This window comes from Dendrobium catenatum, unplaced genomic scaffold (assembly GCF_001605985.2).
Source record: "Dendrobium catenatum unplaced genomic scaffold, ASM160598v2 fragScaff_scaffold_333, whole genome shotgun sequence".
Lineage (NCBI taxonomy): Eukaryota > Viridiplantae > Streptophyta > Magnoliopsida > Asparagales > Orchidaceae > Dendrobium > Dendrobium catenatum.
In genome coordinates this window covers 181,195-206,879 of record NW_021318795.1, presented here as the reverse complement: position 1 = coordinate 206,879, position 25,685 = coordinate 181,195, and the positions used below count along the sequence as shown (strand labels likewise).

The window sequence follows — 25,685 nt, the reverse complement described above, 5'->3', positions numbered from 1 at the left end:
AGGCTCCGGCGAGGCTCCTGCGGTGGTCCGGTGAGGTTCCGGCGGTGGTCGAGGAGGAGCTTCTTCCTTCTCCTCTTCCTTCTCTCTCTTGCTTGCATCCCCCCTCATGAGAAATGAGGGCTCTATTTATAGATTTTCTGGAGTGTCATGGCCCGTAAATAGGCGTGAGATCAGGGGTGAATGGGGAGTGGTCAAATGGACGGCCGATATTGAATCCTACAATCGTGCACCGTTCGTTGGACATTTTAAGGCCTTAATGATGTTGGAATTCGGCGATCTTGGGCTCATTGGATTTGTCTCGTCGATCCGTTCGATTCGAGTATAAGCTCGTCAAAATCGGAGACCGTTTGGTAACTCAAATTGCAGTTTGAACCTTCCAACAGCGCTTTGAGCCCTATTTGGGCTCGGATTGGGTTGATCTTGGTGTCGTTGGGTTCGTATTTCCGAGACGCTCAGTTTGACTGTAAGCTCGCTGAAATCGAAGTTCGGGTGCTCCCATAATTAATTTTTGAAGTTTCCCACTAGCTTTTGCCTCGAGATTCGTGCCCGATCAAGCTAATTTTTTGATGCCGTATCAGTTATTATTCCTGATGATACTAACCATTGTTATTGATACATATCACTTTTAGTGATATTGTGAACTGCAATGTGATGTATTATAGCGTATCAATTAGTACATATAATTGATATAGATATTGATGCATAGAAATGTGAATTATATTTTATGATATTTATTAGTTCTATAATACAATTAATCAGCTCTTGACGTTGGTATTAACCTTGTTTTAATTGTTTATTAATAAATAGAATGAATTGACAAGATAATTAAGATTAAAAAGAAAAAGAAAAAAAGAAATTCTTTCACTATATATAGATCTTGGGGGCGTGATAAGGAATCTAACAGAGATGATAAAGGTGGTGTTTGAATAATCCTGCTAGCCACATCATAGAGATTATTCCAAAATACTTAAGTTTGATAATAGGTTTCTGAAGTGAATTTTATTTGAGCTTAAACCAATTAGCAAATAGACCATCTTTTGCCAAGATTCTCCATATAAGAAATGCATTGTAATCATGATAGAATGTAATAGTCTGTATTTTAACTCAGATAAATAATTTTTTTAGGAGCCATTATAACTCAAATTTAAAAATCATCTTTGTCATAAGATAGATATTATTATGCTTCAATTATATTATTTTTTATAATTTTTTGTTACTGATGGTAATCCTTAAGAAATTGATATTTATCAGTACAAATGAAGTTTTTGGGATCGCTAGGTGTTTATTTTGTAAACTGATTTCACCAAAATTTTCTTTAAAAAATGGGTTATTTTATGGATATTTTTAATAAATTTTAAAATTTCAAAAGTATTTATATGAGTTTTATATTTAAAAATTTATTAAATTATATAATTATATTAATATTATATTATTATTTTACTTTAAAAAAATTAATTCATTAACAGAGTTAATCAAATGCTCTTTATTCCCTTTTCCATTCATTTTTCACAAAATCAGAGAGCGAGCAAGAAATGAATTTGAGAATAAAAATAGAGGAGAGAGAAAAATAAATTTAGAATTTGGAGGCTCTAGAGCAATTTTCATCGGTCAACATTATTAGGAAATTTTCTCGCCCCATTGTAAGAAATCATTATCCTATTTCTAATTTCAATAATTTGATATTTTTTTGATCAAATTTATATTTTTATTACTGAAAAATGAGAATTATTTTATATTAATAAAAATTTCACCACATAACTTTTTGTATGCATAGATGTTATCAATATGAGTATTTGGACTAAAATATATTGAATGTTTAGTGATTAAATTACATGATGATTATATTTACTTGATAGTATATTAAACTGATTGATAGATAGAACTGAAATCATACTAACATTGATATTGATACAATATAGCATAGCATATATAATAGCATGGTTTATTGGGTGATATTCATCTTTATTGATTTTTCTTATAGTTTGATAGCTCTATTTTAGTTTTACTGATCATATTGATTTTATTATTAGAGTTTGAAATTTATTGCTCAAATTAAGTGATGATTGATATTAATTAAAATTGAATATATATTGATTCTTCTGCCTTGCAATGAAGGCAGTAATATAGTTTTGCTTACTTATTGAGATTTTATGCTCATTATGTGGTTATAAATGATTTTAGGTAGCCATTAGCTTGAAGTTGTGCACTGATGCTAGTGTAGTTTTTATTTCAACTTTTAATTTATGTATTTTTTGTAGCTAATGTAATTATTGTATATATTATTTTTTACTTTAATTATAGATTACAATTATTAATAGTAATAATGTGAGTAATTAGTCAGCTCTAGATGTCTGTATTGATCTTGTTGATAAATGAATGAATATTGATTATATAAAAAAAGAATAGAAAATAAATTCTTCCACTTAGATCTTAGGATGTGCACATAATACCTGAATGGAAGAAGACATAATCCACCATTCTTTTTAAGTAAGCAAATGTTCTTCCAATAAAGTAGATGTAACTTTCTAATATTAATATCACTTTGGATAGAAGGAACCTATCACATATTTTATCAATAAATTTACAACAATCTTTTGGTAAAATGACTCTCTAATCCAATACATAATGGTGTTTCAGATGTTAAACATCACATATTGTAATATATCTGTAAAAGATAGAAGTTGGCTTTCTAGTCCTCCAAAAGTTTAGAAATTCTTTAAAGCAAAGGTTGAAAATAAAAGATACACAATCTTTTGGTCGAATTTGGGAGCCCTAAGTATTTTAAGGAATCCGCTCCCATATTTAAATTCAAAATGTTACAAATGTTCGTATCCATCATAGTATTTGGGGAAAATAGGAGAGTGCTTTTTCAGAAATTAATACTCACTATATAGGCAGATTATTCAAAAGTCTTTAAGAGTTTAGCAAGGCTATTGGAATTCTCAACTTTTGCTTTCCCAAATATAATAAAGTCATCAACTAGAGAAAATGGGTGAAGTAGGACCCATCAATGTTCTAGAGAAAAGATAATTATCATACCTCAAGTCTATCCAGTTGGAGAAAGCATCTATAATAACATAAAATAGATAGGGAGATAGAGGTCAGCTTTGTATTAAACCAAAAGTAGACCATCACATCATCAAAAAATTATCTTGATCGGGCACGAATCTTAAAATCAATTTGGAAACTTCTGAAATTAAAATTGAGGTCATCTGAACTTCGATTCCAACAAACTTATAGTTGAACTGAGCGTCTCGGAAATACGAACCCATTGATACCAAATCCAACTCAATCCGAGCCCAAATGGGTCCAATTCAAGGGTCCAAAGCTTTGTCAGGGGGTTCGAACCACAATTTGGATCACCAAACGATTTCCAAACATGATCTTATAGTCGAATCGAGCGTCTTGACTAGACAAATCTAACGAGCCCAATATCACTGAATTCCAACATCACTAAGATATTCAAATGCCCATTAAATGTCCAAAATAAAGGGATTCAATATCGGCCTTCCATTCAAGCCACTCCCCGTATGCCCTTGATCTCCCACCTATTTACGAGTCATGCCACTCTAGGAAATCTATAAATAGACCCCTTCTCTCTCTTGAAAAGGGGGCTCCAAGCAAGAGAGCAAGAGAGAGACTGGAGATCGCTCTTGCCTCCTCGCTCCTCCTCAACCACCGCTTGGAGTTCCGTCGGACCAATACTTGAGGCACTGAGCTCCACCGGATCACCACTTGAGGCCCTGAGCTCCACCGGATCACCACTTGAGGCCCTGAGCTCCACCGGACTACCACTTGATGCCTGGAGTTCTGCCATACCACCATCTGACACCCAGAGTTCTTCAAGATCACCACCTGATGCCCAGAGTTCTGCCGGACCACCACCTAACGCCCGAAGTTCTGTCAGACCACCACCTGATGCCTGGAGTTCTACATGACTACCACCTGACGCCTGGAGTTTTGTCGGACCACCACCTGATGTCCGAAGTTCTTTCAAAATATCACCTGATGTCTGGAGTTCTGTTGGATCACCACCTAATTCCTGGAGTTCTGCTGGACCACCACCTGAGGCTCGGATTTTTGCCAGACCACCACCTGAGGATCAGACTTATGTCCGAACATAACATAAGGCCCGAACTTCTGTCAGACCACCACCTGAACTTCTGTCGAATTACTACCTGAGGCCCAGACTTCTGTCGGACCACCATCTAAGGCCCAAACTTCTGCTAGGCCACCCCTTGATGCCCAAAGTTCTACCAGAGTACCACCTTACTACTACAGTCTTTCAGACCCCTGCCTCCTGCCGACTACATTCCTTCCGACCATCATCACCAGACAACGGTCTTAATTTCTGACCGTGATCTCCTACCAACTATGGGTTTTCAGACCCCTATCTCCTACTGAGTACAATCCTTCCAACCACCATCTCCTACTATGATCATTCCAACCTCCATCACTAAACAACGGTCTTCTCCCAAGGAAGGGCCTTATTTGTAATCGACTATAAATACTAGCATATTCATTTCAATCTGGGTCAGGCCCCGTGGTTTTTCCCCTTTTCATGGGTTTCCACGTAAAAACTCTGATCTCTTATGAACGCTACACCTTCTATCTTATCTGCTTGTGTCCTGGATATTCGTACAACACTTAGACACTAAACTTCATATTTCTCTACTGCCGTGAATATTCCAGGACACAACAAGACCCAAAAAACCTTCCAGAGAACCATTTATGCACATAGAGAAGAAAATGCCTTGAATATAAGCATGAATCTGATAAATAAAGATAGTAGTGAAGCCTTTTTGTTGAATATGCGGGAGAAGAAAATGCCTTGAAGCTGTGTTAAATGGCTTTATACATGTTCAGCTTAGTATAAAAATATTTGTTTTTTTTTTCCTGACTTATTGAATAATCTCAAAAGTTCATTAGCAAGGATAACATTATCTATGGCTAACCTCTTTTAAATGAACCCAGCCTGATTAGAATGTATAATACAAGGCAAAACAAGCATAAATCGATTAGCCAAGATCTTAGTAATAACCTTGTAAACCGTGTTACATGGGGAAATTGCTCTAAAGTCTATGATATTGCTAGCATGAGGGATTTTTGGAATGAGGGCAATTGTTGTCACTTTGATCCTCTTAGGAAGAAGAGAGATTTGAAAGAAATATTTTATAGCAATGCAGGTATGCTGGCCAATGATGTCCCATGAGCTTTTGTAGAACTCAAAAGTATAGTTGCCAGGTTCAAGAGTTAAAGAATTAGAACTAGCAAACGATGCCTATGCAGTATGCACCATCTGCTTTTGTTTTATGAGCAAAATTTCTCTAAGTTAAGGTGAGCAAAATTTTAATTAATTAGACAATAATAATAATAATAATAAATAAAATTTAAATAAATAAAATAATAATAACATCAAATAGTAATAATAATAAAATAAAATTTTAAAAAAAATTTAACCGACATAACGCTATCAAATTTATAAGAGGAAATTTTTATCATTTATCTTTCAATTTAATATTAATTTTAAGAATAATATAAGTTGGAGTATAAGCATATACATTATGTTGAAGCTAGACCTTAACTTAGAGAAAAACAATAATAAATGATCTTAATGTTAACTAATTTAAGAAAAAATGTATGATTAAACCAAAAAGTATACATAATATTTAACGGATTTAAGAATCGCTCCCTCACAAATCATAAATCAATAAAAAATAATGTGAAAAATAGCCCACTCGAAAAATAGCCATATATCATACTTCAATGCAATAAGAAATAAGATTTATTTGGATAGAAATTATATACTTCAAAGTTAAATGGATTTCAATACAAAGCAATAAAAATGATCGGAAAAATAACAAATAAAAAATAAGATTCATTTGTATAGTAATTACATATTTTTTTCTCTTATTTCTTAGAATTCTTTTTAAACCCAACTTATAAACTATAAGACAATTTTTTTCTATTGGATAAAGTTTCACTCCCACTTTATTACAAAAGTACGTTATCTTTTTGTAGTGTCTTCAACCAATGGTTCTTCCTCTCCCTAAATGGTGGGCAAATTATTTTTTTTTTATGGGGGCAAAATTTCAAATTTATCCTCCATATAATTTTTTTTTAAATATTGAAATGCAATTTTGTAAGATTTATGAAAAATTAATTCAATTTATATTGCAGATCTTTAAAATTTTCTTTTTCTAATTAATAAAGTCTTTCTATTTTAAATGCCGCCAAATAAATAGATATCAAGCATAAATTTAGTCGAATGAGACTTGATTGGATCAACCTCAATGGATCAAATCAAGCATGATATACTGTGATTATGGCAAGACACACAATCAAACAAAGATCATGATAGCGACTAGACGCACGATCGAGCGAAAATTATGATGGCGACGAGACGTGGAATTGAGAGGACATCGTGAATACAACAAGCAGTGTGATCGAGCGAAGATCATGACCACAATGAGAAGTGCGATCAAACAAACACATGATAGTCGCGAGATGTGTGATCAAGTGAAAAACGATCATAACTAGATGTATGATCAAGAAAAAATGGGGAGACGTAAGTGCTACTATGAAGTGGTGAGGTCCAAGTTCGAGTTATCAAGCATATATGATATCACGAAGATCATATTAGAAAGGACTCAAAGTCGATTACAATTTATCAATGATGGTCGGCTCGAGTACAACGAAAAGTGGGGTTAACAAACGGATCTCCAATGAGTGTGAGATATTGATTGAATAATTTAATGTTCATTGAATCATATGAAAAAAAAAAAATTATTAAATGAATAATAACATTCATCATGCTTCTCTTTTCATCATTATATATATTTATTATTTTTATTAAGTCGACTAAAAAATGTATTACATTAGGTGACTTGATTTGTCTCAAGAATAAATTAAGTTTGAACAAATTAAAATATATATACATATTTTTTTTCCTTAACTTTCTTTTTAGTTAAAAAATAATTGCCAACAATGACACGCTAAATTTAACTTCATTCTCCACATTATTATAATGAATGATAGATAGTTTAGAGTGATTATTACATCTTAATTATAAAATTTATTGTGCGACATTTAATAACATCTTCAATTATTAAGCTTAATTATTTGGAGGCTCTTTGCATCTCCAATCAGGGGCTCTTTATTATATTTGCCTCAATTTTTTTTATAGCAAATTATGGTCTAGCAATTAAAAATCTTCTCTTTATACTTATGGTTGCTTTAATTTGATAACTATGTGTGACTATTAATTAATTGCTTATATAAATGATTTAATTTTATATTATTTTAAAATAGTTAAATCATTTTTTTGTTAAATCATTTCAATAGTTAAATTTTAAATCCGTCGGAAAAGCCGTCAGAAAGTCACGACGGAAAGAAATTTGCCATAAAATTCCGATAGAAAAGTTATCTCATTGTATCCCGTCAGAAAACCGTTGGAAAATTCCGCCGTTAATGAATGATTTTTCTGTAGTGTTAGGATTAGATTCTTCTTGAGATATTCAATACTAATGATGATGTACAAATCATCTCTTAAATAATTTGCCTGCCTTTTGTTACTTATTTGATTTTTATTTAATGTTTAGAATATGGATTTGTAATTTTATCCTCCTTAAGAAGATATCATCATTAATATGTAGCGCTAATAAATATCTTAACTCTATAGAATAAAAACCTCAAGTATTATAACCTCTTTCATTCATGAATTAGTCTATTATACATCCAATTATGATATAGCCTGAGATTTATAATATTTTTGTTATTAATATCACATAAACATAAAATAAAAAATATTATTAATTATTATCATTTAACTTTAACTAAAATGTCTAAATTTATAAATATTACTTACTAATGATATCCATTAACTAAAAATTGACGATGATACAGAATTCATGAGCCATAATCTTCAATAGGATTATTTTGTGCTAAGATACTGATAATAGTAGTGAGAGAATTTAACGTATTAGCATATAAAGATCTGACGCAAGAATAAATAAAATAAGAGAATAAAAGAGACCATATTTTTATATAAAAAAACCTAAAAAGTAAATAATTGCGGGGCCTAGTTCGATTAAAATGGTTCCACTATAAAAAAAAATGTTAATTATATATATTTGCCCATCCCTTAAATTTGAGAACATGGATTATAAGAGTAAGAGTTGGAAGTTTGGCATCTTATGAGATTAGTGAAAAAAACCGCTAACATAATAAGGGATAGGAGGCATTCAAACTGTTATGGCTAGGAGGCATTCAAACTGTTAGGACTAGATGTAAATTGTTTGAGGATGGTGGTCCAACAATGTCGATGGATGATGATGGTGAGGTGGTGGTGGATCCAAAAATGGAGGCTAGATAATGGTGGTTTGACAATAGTGTCAGACGATAGTAGTCTTACTATGACGGTCTAAAAGGAATACTCTAATGATAATGGTTTGGTAGCAACAACTCAATGATAGAAGTCAAGCAATAGGTGCCTGATAGTGTTGGTCGATCTATTACAATTTAATGATGAAGGCCATGTGGTAGTGGTATGATGATGATGATGATTGAATAGTGAAAATGGTGGTTGAGTAACTGTAGTCTAACAGTGATGATTTGATGATTAAGATTGGATGTCTTTGGTTTGATGGTGGAGGTTAGGTTGGGGTGGTCTTATAATGGAAATCGGGTGTTGGCAGTTTGAAGGTGCACTTTAGTTGATGGTGGTTTAATCCTAGAGGATGTACGATGATAGTTTGATAGTGGAGGTTGTTTGGTTGTTGGACAATAGTAGTCAGACAACACTGGCGGAGGTCGAGCAATGATAGTTCGAAGGTGGAGGTTGTGTAGTCACAACTTGATGATGGTGGTTATATATGAATAGTTAGATGGGGGTGGTTAGTCGATAATGAATTAATAGTAGTGTGCAAGTAGAGCTCAAAAATTTTTTCAAGCCTTTAGCTCTCTCTAAAATCTCCTTCATATTAATTTCATAATCAATATGCATCGAGATCCATATTTGATCAATTGAATATTCTAATGACATATTAAGAATATTTAAAATCAGACACACAATAAAGCATTACATTCAATTAAGAGATAGATAGCACTTTGGTGGCTATGTATTTGACCTTAATTTTCTTTATAGCTAATGAAATTAAGTCAAATTCTATGCCATATAAATATTAAAAGAAAAGCTGAACTTAACAATTATAAAATATAAAACAAATCAATGTATTGAAGTCTAAGATAAATAAACTTGTTCTCCAACTAATGACCAAACCGATTGTAGGATTAGCGATCCAATTATCTCAACCGTCCATCCTAACCACCACACCGAATTCAACGGGTAAGATGGATCTCTCACATTCGGTTCGGCTAACACCGGCCCAACTGGGGCCAAATATTGATAGCGATACAATTAGGTGAACCTGGCTAACATTAACGAAACTTAAAGAACAAGCGACAAAGCTGCGCCAAAATGCCACCGTTATTTCAGAAAATAACGAAACTGCCACGTAGCTTTCATATAAATATATAATTACAATAACATTTTTTTTTCATATATTAAATTATCTTAATTTGAAAAAATAATAATATCATATTATTTACGGCTGATAATTATATTTGAAACTTAGGATTTACGTATTAAGGAGTCACTACAGGAAAACCTGTTATTACCGGCGGACTTAATCCGCCGGAAACAATGTAAAATCCGACGGAACCGGCATTAACGGTGGAATTTTCGAACGGTTTTCCGACGGGATACAATGAGATAACTTTTCTAGCGGAATTTTCTGGCAAATTTCTTTCCGTCATGACTTTCTGACGGCTTTTCCGACGGATTTAAAATTTAACTATTGAAATGATTTAACAAAAAAATGATTTAACTAGTTTCGATCTATGATCCGTCGCAATGTAACTTTATATTTAATATAATATATAATATATAATATATTCTAATAAAAAAAAGAGTATTTTCCCATAATAGTCATTGACCCAACATTGAGATTCAGATTCCATTAATTAACATTTACATGCATATTAATGATTGAATAATGCAACTCGCACTAAATAGTAATCAGTGGCGAAGCTAGAAATTTTTATAGGTGGACATAATTTCAATTTTTTTTTTTATTTTCCCTCAATTTTTTTCATATGGGATTAAAATTGATATTTGAAGTTTTAAATTTTTTGTTCATTAAATTTATTAGTTTAAAAAGATAGAATATTACAAAAACTTATAATTTGACAGAGAGACCAAATGCCGAGCGACGAGAGTACAAAATGGAAGATGAGCAAACTGAAATCCTATGGAGCATTTCATCGAATACATTGAATATGCTGTTCGAATTATCAACAATAAAAGCAAGAGAAAAAAATTTAAGAAAAAAATCATCTTTAGCGTATAACCAGGAAATTATCGATGCTGATAGGCATGCCATCGAACACTTTGGGCAAGCCATTTACATGTCAATATTGTTGCGTCCTGGATTATTCGCTGCGGTAGAGAAATATAAAATTTAACGTCTTAACTTTGTACGAAAATTCGGCACGCAATCAGATAAGAGATATGGTGTAACATTTATGAGACAACAAGATTTTTACGTGGAAAACCTCTAAAAAAGATGAAAAAATCACGAGGACTAGCCCATTTTGAATGAATCAACTAGTATTTGTAGTTGATTACAAATGAGGTCTTTTCTTGGGGGAAGGCCTTAACTTGATGTACATCTTATAGAGTGCATTACATGATTGAAATACAAAGAATCATTGCTAATGTGTTTGTTTGGTCTGAAGAACTGTAGTCGGTGGACGACGTAAGTCGGAAGGACCGTAGTCCCGGCGACGAAGGTTAGAAGGACTGTAGTCGGTGGGAGACGTAAGTCAGAAGGATCGTAGTTGGTGGGCGATGGAGGTCGGAAGGACTGTAGTTGGTGGGCGATCGAGGTCGGAAAGACTTTAGTCGGTGGGCGACGTAAGTTGGAAGGACTGTACTCGGTGGGCGACATAAGTCAAAAGGATCATAATCGGCAGGCGACGGAGGTCGAAAGGACAATAGTCGGTGGGCGACGTAAGTCAGAAGGACCTTAGTTGGAGGGGCGATAGAGGTTTGAAGGATTATAGTCGATGGGCGACGTAAGTCAGAAGGACCTTAGTTGGCGGGGCGACAGAGGTTTGAAGGATTATAGTCGGTGGGCGACGTAAGTTAGAAGGACCATAGTCGGCAGACCGCAGAGGTCGGAAGGACTGTAGTCGGTGGGCGACGTAAATCAGAAGGACCGTAGTCGACGGGTGACGGAGGTTAGAAGGACTGTGTCAAGTAGAAGTCTAGCAATGGCAGAAATTCAACATCAGATATATGTTTGGCGAAAATTTGACAACAGGCAGAAGTTCGATATAGGGTAGAAACTTGGCGACGAGCGGAGGTCCAGCGTTAGGTAGAAGTCCGACGTTAGTTGGCGGCCGAGGATAACTCCAGCGTTAGATGGTATTATGGCAGAACTCCGACGTCACTTGGAGGTCGGGCGGAATTCCGGAGTCACTTGGAGGTCGGGCAGAATTCCAGCGTCACTTGGAGTTAAGGTAGAACTTCAGCATCACTTGAAGGTTGGACAGAACTCTAGCTTCACTTGGAGTTTGGGTAGACCTCTAGCATCGCTTGGAGGTCGGGTGGAATTCCGGCGTCACTCGGAGATTGGACAGAATTTCGGCGTCACTTGAAAGTTGGGCGGAACTCCGGGGGTGGTCGAGTAGGAGTTTCTTTCCTCCTATTCTTCTCTTCTCCTCTTCTTACTTGGGTCCCCCTCAAGAGAAATGAGGTCTATTTCTAGATTTATGGTGTGGCATGACCCGTAAATAGATGAGAGATCAGAGGTAAATGGGGAGTCGTTGGATGGACGACCGATATTCAATCCCTTGATCGTGTACCATTCGTTAGACATTTGAAGGTCTTAATGATGCCGGAATTCGGCGATATCTCGTTGGATTAGTCTCGTCGAGCCGCTCGATTCGACTTTAAGCACGTTATGTTTGAAAACCGTTTGGTAACTCAAATTGTGCTTCGAACTTTCCAACATCACTTCAGGTCCTTGATTTGGACTCATTTGAGCTTGGATTGAGTCGAATTTGGTGTCGTTGGGTTCGTATTTCTGAGACGCTCAGTTTGATTGTAAGTTTGCTGAAATCGGAGTTAAGGTGATCCCAGATTTAATTTTTGAGTTTCAGCATGATTTTTCCTCGAGATTTGTGCCCGATCAAGATAATTTTTTGATGATATAACAGTTGCCCCCTTTTTTCGGACGTCAAAGCTCCAGAAGTCCGAAAATACTTATTCCGATATTGTTATAAGTGTTGGACTACAAAAGGCATACCATGACATTGTTATATTTTGCATATTAATTTGATGATGGGTATTTTAATTGGGTGCACCTCATAACAATAAAACCCAAGTTTGGGTTTACAAATCTCTTTCAAACTCTAGTTTATTAGTATTGCATGTCTTACTGCAATACACTTGATCTTTGTGGGAGTTTTCACAACATTCTAAGTTTGGCCATCGTTGGTTCAACCAAACCTAATTAAATAAGGCACCAATTCAATCCTATCGAGTTATCTTAGAGACCCATGATTTAAGAAAAAAAAATGTGGTAAATAAAACTTTTAAGATCCTAATACATACTTAAATCACTAGAAATTTTAGCAATCAAGATTTTGTCCTAATTAAAATGCATTCTTATATCATATTGTTAGTTTCTTCCAACTTCTAAAATTATAGGTTGAAGGAAAATAAAAATAAAACTTAAAGTAAACTTATCGACTTACATTATGAAAGCAGAAAATTCAGAGCTATTTTTAGGTGTGCATCAACTTTTAAGATCCTAATACATACTTAAATCACTAGAAATTTTAGCAATCAAGATTTTGTCCTAATTAAAATGCATTCTTATATCATATTGTTAGTTTCTTCCAACTTCTAAAATTATAGGTTGAAGGAAAATAAAAATAAAACTTAAAGTAAACTTATCGACTTACATTATGAAAGCAGAAAGTTCAGAGCTATTTTTAGGTGTGCATTATTTGTTTTAAATTCCATACAAATCTATAATCACAAAATTTATGGGGATCTAAGATTGAGAATATGATTTGAAAAATAAAAATAAATGCACATTAAAATATAAACAAAATAGTATTATTATAAAATAAATAACAATAAGGAAAAAAATATAAAAATCATTCAAACGAGAGAAATTATTACGTGCGGAGTTCGGACTCGGAGAACTGTTTAATTGTGTGACTATGAATAGTACAAGCATAGTTACTGTTCCTCATTGCCTTTTTACTGTTTACAGTCGCAAAACCGAAAGATTCTAGACTACGTACTTAATAATCTCTCTCTTTTTTTGAGACATCTAGGCCAATTAAAGAAGATTCACACACACATCGTATGCACAATGCTCGAATTTGAGACTTCTTAGTTGATAAACTAGATTCCCAACCAACAGATCAAGATAAATTGTGTTTAATAATCTCTCTCAAACTAGAGGCTTATAGTAGAGGTGTTAATTTCAGGACACGGGTTGGGTCGGGTCGGGTTTGGGTCGAATTCATAACTTACCCGATTTTATTCGGGTCAACCGGAACATGACAGGATTATACAAACTGGTAGGTTTTTCGGACCCAAACCCGACCCACAAGTCTTAAACCTTATTCGGTTATTCCGATTTATAATAACTCATGCACGCGGTTAGTTCCTCCGGTAGTGGGAGCCGACAGCAGCAGCAATGACAGAGGCAATGCGACACCAAGCAGACGGGTAGCGCAACTGCGGGCATACACGACAATGACTTGATGTGATGTGATTCGACACAGGCAGACAGATCGCAGGATAGGCAACGCGAGTAGACGCTGGCAGGGGTGGTCAGAGCCGGCAAACAAGTTTTTTCGAGTCATTCTCTGGTTTTCGGGTCCGAACCCTACCCGATTTTGTAAACGGGCCAGTTTTTTGGATCATAACTTGGCTTGCTTTAGGTTTGGGTCAGCCCAAACATAAAATTTTCGGGTTAGATTCGGGTCGGATTTTGGGATCGAGTCCAATATTGACACCCCTAACTTAGATGAGAGATTATTCTGTGCGGACACTGGACGGAAGAACAGTTCGATTACGCTTGTTACCAATCGATACCAAATATGATATATTTTTGAGATGAAGTGACATATTTTTATTGATCTCCCAGATGTAACTTCCCACATAATAATTTGCTAGCTTAGAGAAGGTTTTTTCTTTTTGGACCATATGCCAGCTAACCAACCGAACGTGCTCCGTACCAAAGCCCGCATCAGGTATCTTCCATCGTTCGAGGGCGGTAGATGGGGTAGTTGGGGAGTCTTCTCTTCTACCCGCGTTGTGCTGTATAAATCCGTCGTTTATCCGAAATTTTCTGTGTCTGGTGGAGAACTGCGGAAGCTCTCGGATCGACGGAGGTAGGCATAGTAACATCCGATCTGAGATCTCAGCTGTGTTGTTGGTTTCCATTTGAAATAGTAGATGAGCTTACGTTGGAAATGGATGATCGAGTGTTGCTTTGCATCTTATTGGCGCGATCTGTGTTTCTGCTGTTTGGATTTATGCATCGAATTGCTCTGTCCCATTTCGAGTTTCCAAACTCTGGTACTGATATCAATTGTGGGTTATTGGTTCGATCTATGGTTTTATTTTGGTGGGAGAAGGTTTACTAGAATAAGGTCTGCGAAGTGAGATATTGTGACTTGGTTTATGGTCTTTATTTTTTAATTAAATAGGAGCCTAATTGGGTTTTTATTTTTTGTTTTTTATTTTTATTTTTTTCATGGGTTGAACTTGGATTTGGCAGTTTCAGCTTGATAATTTATTAGTTTACTTGGGGACTTTAGACCATTTCAATTGTTTTGGCTGATGATTTTGATGCAATATACCTTTGGGCCTTGCCAAAAACCTGCATTTAGTAGGGTTCGAGCTCCTGATCTACTACGTGTGGAGAATGACACTAACTCTATGTTTATGTGCAGGCAGAGCTGTTTTAATTTTGCATCATGGCTACAGGACAAATTTTCTCGCGAAATACTCAAGCATTGTTCTACAATTACAAGCAACTTCCAATCCAGCGGATGCTTGACTTCGACTTTCTTTGCGGTATGGTTTCATTGTTACGGGCTTGTTCCCTCTGGATTAGAAAGCGCTTATTTTGTTGTATGAAACTAGTAATTATTTTTTTGTTGTTGTTTGATCATTTCGATTTACTTTGTAGGGAGGGAAACTCCTTCTGTTGCTGGAATTATAAATCCTGGTTCTGAAGGGTTCCAGAAACTATTCTTTGGCCAAGAAGAAATTGCCATTCCAGTTCATTCAAGGTCAACTCTCCTCTTTGCGTTAAATGATTTGTGTTATCATATGAATGCCTTGTAAAATAAATAAAAAGTTAATCCCTTTAGGCAAAACCTTCAACAACTACATGAATTCATTGCCGAAAGATGAGGTTATCATTAGCCCATTCTGATTCAGATACATCCTGATCAAATATAAAAATGCTTGAAGGATCAAAGAACTGTTTTTGCTTAGCTATTTTTTGCTCCCTTCAGATCTTTATATGAGATTTAACATGCTGGTGAAAAGCATTAAAAGCACCAATCCTGAGCCTGCTATTGATACAATTCCTTGTTTTGCTTCCGTTAAACAAGGTGCTATTAATTTTAGAAGTGAAACTTCCGTAGATAATCACTACCTTTACATTTAAGCTTTTTTTAGTTTGTGAAAACTGTTAACTGTAGTCCTAAATCGAAAGCCATTTGGAAGTTGCATCTGATGCTAGGTCCATTAGCAAGGCCTACATTCACAGAAATTGTAGTTGATGATTCATTTAGTGTATGTCCCAAAGAGGAAACATTATATATCACTAATTAATTTCATCACTTGATACTTCTTGATACTTATTTTATTGAGATCAGGACATGAAAATTCTAGCACTAAGTTTGTTCCGCTTTACTAATATTTATAAGGCTGAAGACTGAAGACTTATTCACAAATTTGATGACATTTGGTACATTATGCCATGTGGCTGCCTCAATTTATTACTCATGATTGCTAGGTAAAGCAATCTGTTGGAACAAGGATGAGACCTTGCTATCCTAGTAAAAAAAAAAAAAAAACTCGCATTGTAGCTATGTTTTATATTTATATTCTATATTTACATTTGAAATGCTTTCAGTTAACTGAGATAAAAAGAATCCTAAGAAGTCTGTGTATTACATCATTATAAAAAATTTCACCTACTAATGCTGATTCCATTGTGTTATGTATATTAATTTTAGTATAGGGTTGAGCAAAAGCTGCCACTTTTTATGGGTTTCATCTTTCTGTCATTTTGCCATTTTATATGGTTTTAATGAAAAAACACTTCACTCCAGTTTTATGGATTTGTAAGGCAGCACTCTTATCAGCAAATTTATCTTCTATTTGTGAACTTCTATGGCAGCATTGAAGCAGCTTGCAGTGCACACCCAACCGCTGATGTTTTTATCAACTTTGCATCTTTCAGAAGGTTGGACCTAGCACTACCATTTTCTTCATTTTCTGTTATAGTTTTCTCACTCCCAATTTTTCAAATATGTTGATTATCTTTGTTACTTTTTCAGTGCAGCCGCTTCTTCAATGGCCGCACTAAAGCAACCAACAATCCGGGTTGTTGCCATTATAGCTGAAGGTGTTCCAGAGTCAGACACTAAGCTATTGATTGCATATGCACGGACTAATAACAAGGTAATAAGAGCATGCTTCAAAACAGGAAAAATCAATTCTAGATTATTTCTAGAATAATTTAGTATTTCATTTTTTTTTATTTTATTTCAGTTTTATTTAATTAATGTTAGGCTGATCTTAATCTCGAATTATATAATAAGATTTTAGGACTTATGTAGATCTAAGTTTTAAGTTAATTTGATTTAATGTTTTAACACTTTTTATATGTAGGTGTTGAATGGATGCAATTTTAATTATGAATGAATTTGAAAAGATTTCTCCTTACCATTCTCACTCCTAAGATTCCTCTCAGTCCCGATATTCTCTCTCCAAGTGGAATTTCTAAGAGCCTTAACCCTTTCCACAACATACTTCCCCTTGGCAACTTTTCATTCCAATGGTTTCCCAATTCCCTTTCCTCCAAAATACTCAATATTCTATGAAGATCATTCCAGATCCGCTTGCACCTCATGATGGCTAACTACTGGCTGGCAACATCTCCCTCTTGCTTTCTTATCATCCAATTCGAAATCCCTATGGCATACCTGCTGCCCTTGCCCATCAAACATCCCCAAAATCCTCCCAAAATTCCCACATACCTTCACCACCTGTACATGCTTAAGCCAAACCAAAATAATCCTGGGTAATTAGGAAAATCAAGCTTTGAAATTGGTTTTGTTTCACTGCAATTTCTTCACTCGTTTTCACTTTGCATCAATTTGATATGAGAGCAGAATTTCATGGTTATAATTGTATTTATATCTTTTTGAACCGTATCCATCTCTTACTATTATCCATCTCACACTACCATGAATTCCATAATGTCAATAAAATTGAACTCTAAGATTGCATAGAATATGCTTTTGAGATGCTTTGCAAACATAAAAACTTGCTAGCGGAATTACAAAATTCTTCTGATTCCCTTTGGGATCACTAATACAAATTTGGACATATTTCATCATGTTCATAAATATCAAGTACAAAATATTATTTCTGATATAGTTTGGATATGGGTTAAATATATGTTCGATGTGAGTATAGCTCGATATTTCATTTATTATAATAACTGGCATCAATATTAGTATGTATTATAATGATTGGTTGAAATATTTTCCTTAACGTACTAGATGAAGTTAATGAGGAATCATATAATCATCTTGATGATAATTATCATAATTACAAAGATCATCAGAACTCTTTTTCTTACCAAAATAACTATAAGGAGTCATATTATAGTAGATCTCATCATTACAATTAGTTATATTACAATTGTGATTATCATTTTAATCACGGGCAATCCCATAAATGTTATAAATCATCTTCTAGGCATATCAATGTTGACGTATGTAATTTTTATCAATATTCCTGTGATGATTGTCTTATGAAGATCATGAATTTCATCATTAATATAAATCCAACGTGGTTATGCATATAATTGTCCTGCCTATTTCTATCCAAAATCATCTTATCATGATGAAAGATCATATTATGCCTCAGTTTCTTGAATTTCAAAGGTTCAAAAAGTCTATTAATTCTAGACATTCGGGCATATCCGATACCTCATCTAATTCAAAAACTTATTCTTCATGATGAGTAGGGATATAGGGATTTTTATTTTAATAATTTGAGTACTGCTGATAAACTTGATAATGATAATCAATATCAACATCTAATATATGTAGTATATCTACTGTTCATGCCCATCAAACATCCCCAAAACCATCCACATATCGTTGCCTGCATCTACACCTTATGCCAAATCAAAACAACCCTTTAACCCATCCAAAAAAAAAAAAAACACTATTGTCATCAGGAAAAGCTAGCAAGACTGTTTTGCTACACTACAATAGAAATTCTGTATTCAAAACCTCAAGCATCGGTATATTACAAGCTGTGGAAGTATTGCATCTTGGGATGCCCTATATGCATTGCTCTACTATTTGAATTTTGCACGCTATGCATATTAACCAAACAATTTTGCCAATATTATCAGGTTGTCATTGGTCCTGCCACTGTTGGGGGTATCCAAGCTGGAGCTTTTAAGATTGGTGATACAGCAGGAACAATAGACAATATAATTCAGTGCAAACTCTATAGACCTGGATCTGTTGGTTTTGTCTCTAAATCAGTATGTCTAATTTTTCCTGGCCTCCTATTTTACTTCTGCTTCACTCTTATATTTTGATTATTCTAATTTCTAAGATCTTGCTGGAGGCATGATAACAGGAGCAGTTTTTAAAAAAAAGGAAGAAAAATTCTAGACTCCTGGATCATGCCATTGCAAAAGGAAATGTAGTGTCATTTTATTCTTCGGGTGTGGCTATTAGGGAGTAATTCAAGTATCTCTATAGTGTAGTGTGCCTTTATTGATAAGGCTATATAATGGATTAAGTTAGAGCCTATTGGAATCTAGTTGAAATAGAAATTCTGGTGGATGTCTTATTGAAATTCGTACAACATAGCAAATTGAAGGTGTTGAGATGCATATATGAGTGAAAAATAGTTCCGCATTAAATAGTTTTAAAAAAACTTATGGGAATTGAAATAGTTTTAGTTATCCTTTACTCGTTATTCTAGGTATTTGTGTTGCTGGGTGACCATCCACGATATAATGGGCTGAAGTTAGACCCCTTAGTTGATACACTCCTAACAGCTAGTATCAAAGCTAATGATTTTCTTGAAATCAAGCGTTTCATGCACTTTCATGGATCTTGTTGATTTTTACCATTATCAAGCATGGTTCAAGAGTCAATAACTCCCATGCATATTCATTGGTTCATGAGTTGAGTGGGAATAATCGTTGACTGATGGTTATAAATGTTTTATTCATTTATTTTTATGATTTATTTTATCTCATCAATTCTAAAAACGTATGATTTATTGCTGACAATCTCTATAACTGTTGAAGACTAGTAATTTTGTTTTCAAATGACAGGGTGGAATGTCAAATGAGCTTTATAATACAATTGCACGTGTGACTGATGGAATTTTTGAAGGTACTTGGATATTGCCACATTAACTCCCCTCTTGATGCTTGTCTACCTCTAAAAACCTTCATGATTTCTATGTTGAAGATGTGGCCTTCTTGTTCGTTTGCATGTTTGTTTGATGCGATGGTGACATAAAAGTTTTGCTACCTAACTAAAATCTTTCAGGCATTGCAATTGGAGGAGATGTTTTCCCTGGATCAACACTTTCTGATCACGTCATTCGATTTAACAATATTCCTCAGGTGATTACCATTTTCTAAAGTTGTTTTGATATCGTTGAATAGGAGAACCCCCTCCCCTTTCCACCCTTTTTAAAAATCTTATAATGCGTCAAACTATAAAATAGAACTTAATTGCTTTTTAAATTGAAATAGTAAATATAGTTGCTTCTTTGACTTGAAATAAGAAGGTTGATTAGTCTCTTTTTGGCTTCTTCTGCTACCCTAGCAATTTTGTGTTGTGTTGTGGAGTAAATCAGATATTTGTTTGATAAAATCATGTTGAAATTGCTCTTTAGAGGTTTGTAAGAGTTGTGGTTATTTGGTAAAAGCACTTGCAACAGATATATAAGTAGATACAATGATTGAAATAGATATATTATGATTTTTATACAATTATAATATTTTAATCTTAATTAATTTATAACTAAATTAATAAATTGATACGATAAAAAAATTGGATTCTATAAAAGCGCTCTTCCTTGAAAGCTATAAAAGTGCTCTTCCAAGAAAACTGCTTTTCAAGCTCGTAGAACTAGATTATTTTCCATGGCTATTACACAAAATATAATAAAATTGCTTATTGTTCAAAAAATAAAAGCAAGCAGTATAAACCTATGATAAACAGGCCCCTTAAAATATATACCATGCACAACATAATCTTTGGGATATATTTTACAATTAAATTATAAACCTTTCATCAACATTTACTTTTTCTCATATGGGAAAAATTTTTGGAACCTAAAGGTGAACAAGATTTGGTGTTTCAAGGTGGGTTAGCAAAAGAGATAATTTCAACTTTAAGGTGAAACAAACTTGATGCAGGATTAAAAAATTAGTTGCATTAAGAGATTGTATATAATTAAGGAGATTTGAAGAATGAGATGCATAAAATATTTTAAAGAAATCCTCGTTTAGAGTGACAAAATAATCACAATTAAGATATTCAATAATCATATTAAATTTATTATAATTACAAAGAGGTTAAAAAGATAGGCAAAGAGAAAAATTGTGATAATTTATTTGATAGGATATATACTATTAAGTTATAGATTGAGATATATAAATTATAATCGGTAGAACTGAGTCCCTGAACTTCTCAAGCCTTAAATTAATCACTCCTTTTAATATGTTGATAATTCCTTGGTTATCTCTCTTGCCATTTTAATGAATTTTTAAAAAAGATATGGATCTGGAAGAGATGTGGCTTCTTATTATCTGTAACTTAATTAGGCTTTCATTGTCTTGTTCAGCCATGATTGATCACAAGGCAATTTGTTTTGTTGCCAGTCAATAATTTTATTAACTATTCTCAGTTTTGAAATTTGATTTTATTGATTATTGAATATGTGTCGGATGGGTGTGAAAATTTTATGAAGAGGAAACACTATCGAGTCTAGCTTAATTAGATATTTTTTTAGTTGCAAGATAAGTATTATAAGGATTATTTTCTTTCATAATTGAAGATGTATAATTAATATCATTATGAATTATATAATATATGTCATGTTGTGGCAATAGAATATATATACGGACAATTTTATTTTTAGTTTTTTCACCCTTCAATAAATGTCAATGTCAGATTTCATTCATGACGACATGAAATTTGGCTTTCTGATGACTCAGTTAGGAAAGTGGATGCATTGGATGAGATCAATGTTAAGTGAGAATTTAAAGGTGGATCTAAAAATACTTGATTAGAAATGATCATTTCTTATCAGATTTAAATGAGAATTTAATTCATAATACAACACAATGAAGAAAAATGATTCATATAACAGGCCCCAAGCAAAAAGAATTCAGTATTTTCATTTTATCCATTAACATTTTTGGAGCTGTGTGGAGATTGTGAATTTAGGTATAATAAGGCTTTTATATGGTACAATTGCGGAAATAATGCTCTTTTATCGTACTATATGAAATAAAATCATCATGCACTTACATAGACATATGTGTTGCTCCATAAATCAACTTATATACTCAAGAAGTCTGAGAGAAGGTGCAAGTGCAACATGGTCATTTTTCTATGAATAAAATTCACATAAAACAAAATTTGTTTTCTTTTTCAATGCATTTTTTCATATAATAAAAAATTATTTCTCTTAAAAGGCTAAACACCAGAAAGGAACAAAATAAAGTTTGAGAATGAATTTAATAGGATTTTAAGTAAAGATGGAGACAAGAAGGAAAAATGAATTTGTAATTTTGATAAATTATTATATAAAGGTTTAAAGAAGAATATTTTTTAGAATGAAGAAATAAATAGAATTATGTAACTATTCTTTTTTTTTTTTTTTAAATAAAAAGAAGTTTAGTTACCTTAGAAGTTGATACATGAAGGTAGAACTATACATTCAAGTGAGATACCTATTTTGGTCCTAAGAATTTAAGAGATATTCAAATTATATGGTTAACAAATCTTTTTGAAAGAATGCAAAGTGCATGGAGAATGATCCAATTTTTATTGGGCTGCTTAAGGTGATTGTATTTTGAGGAAAATCAAACATAAGATGGATCTATAAAATTATGGTAGAGGGTGTTGAAATAAAAATTGAGAAAAATCACATTTGTGGTATAGTCAATTTGATTTTATGTTAGATAAATCTGCTATGGATGTAACTTTTTTTTGAGTTGTGAAGCCTAATTTTTTCCTTGCAAAGAAAACACGCCATGCAAAGGATATCCAATATTTGTAGGTTATTGATTAAGGCTGTTTTGGATATTTTAATATATTTTTTTGGCTATCCCAGGTTATTTGTTATGAAGAGGAGGGCAACATTTTTATGTTGCATCTTGAGAATTTAGGACTATAAAATTTATAATAATAAAATCATAGTGAAATCTGCATGTAGTGCAACCAATGTGTCGCAATCAAGTAGGCTATCCAATATAAAATTCTTGGTGTGCTTTTGTGTGTTGATCATATTTTTAATTTTGTTATTTCCACTCTCAATGATTGAATTGGGTCTACCCTAATTCACAACACTTGTATTTGGGTAATTAATTAGAATTTAAAGAGTATCAAAATGATCTTCATATGATTTATCTTGATCATAGACATGGTAAAATGATAGGGAACACTTGAAGATCTCAAGAATTTCCTATCAATCTTTGGAAAATCGCAAAAATTCTCCACAATAATCCCCACAAAACCACAAAACCACGAAAACTGCAGATAATTTGTATTATTTGATGAAATAGAAACAAAAAATACCAAGATATAACTGATCTTGTATTCAAGAGGAGGATCTATCTCTCCCAAATCTCTAGACGCCGCTAGAGCCCAAAAGAAATCTAAGAGATATCAAATTTTAGCCAAATTCAAGATGACTTAACCCTAGGAAAACAAACTATTTAATGCATACAATTCAAAAGGAAATCTTTAAACAACCCCTACATTCAAATTTCCCTCCAAAATCCCTCAAAAATCTTTCCTAAATAGCTCCGTTTGGACATTTGAATCGCGCGACATCTGCAAGAGGCGGAGATTCCGCCTTTGTTTAGCAAATCAGTCCCGTATGGACCGGTTCAGTGGATCAGTCTAGCAATACTCCCCTCCCAAAGTGTCACCTTGTCCTCATGGTGGAACAAAGGAAACTACTGCTAAAGCACTTTATCAATAACATTGGACTGATACTGGGTTGAATGTTCCCTGCTTCCATCATATCCCTAATCAATCTTTTGATCTCATCCTTTTGGCATTGGGGATGACAATACAGATTAACATTGAGAGGTGAAACTACTTCCTTTAAGATAATAGCATGCTCGTGTTCCCGCGGAAGAGGCAACCCTTGAGGTGGCTAAAAACCTCACTGAATTGCTGAATCAATGGTTGTACTGCAAGAGGAATGTCCTCGTCCTCCAATTTGATCCCCTTCGACCTATGTAGTTCCATCAGATAACATTCCTCCACCTCTTGTATACTCCTCACCTTGGTTTTAAGTGATATTATGGCTTTTGTGAGCCATGCATCACCCTTGATTACTACCCTTCTCCGGTTCTCTCTTCCACCATCAACTCCATCGTCAATACTCCCCAGTTGACATTGGTGTCTCCTAAGGTTTGCAACCACTTTATCCCCAGAATGACATCAGTACTCTCTAACTCCAATGGGAGAAAATCCTCCCTCACCTGAACCACCTATATGATCAATACTACTCCCCTACATATCCCTTGACCCGTCTTCACCTTCCATGTACCCATCAATCATGCCATAACACCCTATATCCACCAATGTCAACCTAATTGGTCCACTGTCATGACCCGACCTGGTAAGCTCGCAAAGGCGAGGCGGGAACAGATAGTCGTACGATAAAAAGTAAAAACTAATTTTCATCCCAACATAAACTTGTAAAATGTTCATTCAAATATGACATAAAAGAGCCACTACACCACACACACACACACACACACACACATATATATATATATATATATATATATATATATTGTTTTCTCTTCTACAAGTCTTCAATAACATCAAACATTAAATAAGTCAATATAATAATTCCCAAAGTTCATAAAACATACAATCTATGCTTTACACACACAAGACAAACTAAAAGAAAAGCTTGTCACTCCGTCTCCATCCAATCCTACTACGGTAAGTAAACTGCCTCTCTGCCATAAGTTCCTAGATCATTCTCCTGAAAAAGAATCCGACAACTAGGGATGAGCTTACTTGCTCAGTAGGTTGTGCATATTTCCCATAAAAATTTCATGAAACAATAATAAAACATTTTTACATAAAAATGAAATAACCATCTTGTGAAAACTAAAAAAAAAACAATCATTACTGAAAAATTCAAAACTTTTTTGAATAAAAACTTTTTCATAACTTTTCCTCGAATATAAATTTTTAATGTGCATAAAAATAAATATAAATCTTAATATGCATAGTATTTACTATAACACCTGTCTAGAAGATACCAATAGAGTTTATACTGATCAGATACACATTTTCATTTATTTGGCCATTCATTGACCATTGGTTCTGAAGAGCCCCTTTAGCATTGGCTCTAAAGAACCCCTTTATCATTTGGGTACTCCACATCAACATGCATAGTTTCATATCATAAACTTATAAATTATTTTTCAGTCAATCATATACTTATAATGAAAACTATTATGATTCATAAATCATAAGATTAACACATGAAAACTAAGAATAAACCATAGCATGTAAGCTTTCTAACATATTGAAATAAAGAGACTTTACTAACATATTATTTTCAAAACATAATTCATAAATTACATAACTTTGAAAACTTTTAAAAAATTTTGCATTGAATATAAAGAGCAGAGCAACATATGAAATTGTTACATAAGATATGAGTACCTACCTTAACACAAGTACAATAAATTCATATAGTGTCACTTTGACACGCGTCGCTCTCCTTATTGATTACAACCTAGCATTCAAATAAGACATAAATAAGTTTTATGTTCCTTAAAGCTTTTCCCTCCATTTAAGAAATAATTAAATTAAAAAAAATTTCATTTTCAGATTAAATAATTATTAAAATTTTTGGAAACGTTTAAGTTATAAATTCCCTTCCAAAATCATTCTAAATCTCTCTTTAAACCTAATTTAATAAATACCTTAATCATTTTTAGAATTATTAAATTTAAAAATTATGAAAAATTCAATTTTTGCTAAAAACCTAAATTTCTATCCTTAAAATATTCTTAATATCATATGAAATA

The 25,685-nt window shown here is 33.6% G+C and overlaps 1 protein-coding gene across 1 annotated transcript in view; it reads left to right on the top strand.

Annotated features, from left to right (window-relative positions):
• The first annotated feature begins 14,298 nt into the window (after window positions 1-14,298).
• The window catches only part of LOC110093524 (ATP-citrate synthase beta chain protein 1), a 31,616-nt gene continuing 20,229 nt past the window's right edge, over window positions 14,299-25,685 (top strand). Inside the window, exons 1-8 of the mRNA XM_020818431.2 lie at window positions 14,299-14,481; window positions 15,046-15,169; window positions 15,285-15,387; window positions 16,509-16,574; window positions 16,669-16,792; window positions 18,765-18,899; window positions 19,707-19,767; window positions 19,927-20,003. Coding sequence (XP_020674090.1) covers window positions 15,070-15,169; window positions 15,285-15,387; window positions 16,509-16,574; window positions 16,669-16,792; window positions 18,765-18,899; window positions 19,707-19,767; window positions 19,927-20,003 — 666 coding nt within the window. The 5' untranslated portion in view covers window positions 14,299-14,481; window positions 15,046-15,069. The remainder of the gene's footprint in view (window positions 14,482-15,045; window positions 15,170-15,284; window positions 15,388-16,508; window positions 16,575-16,668; window positions 16,793-18,764; window positions 18,900-19,706; window positions 19,768-19,926; window positions 20,004-25,685) is intronic.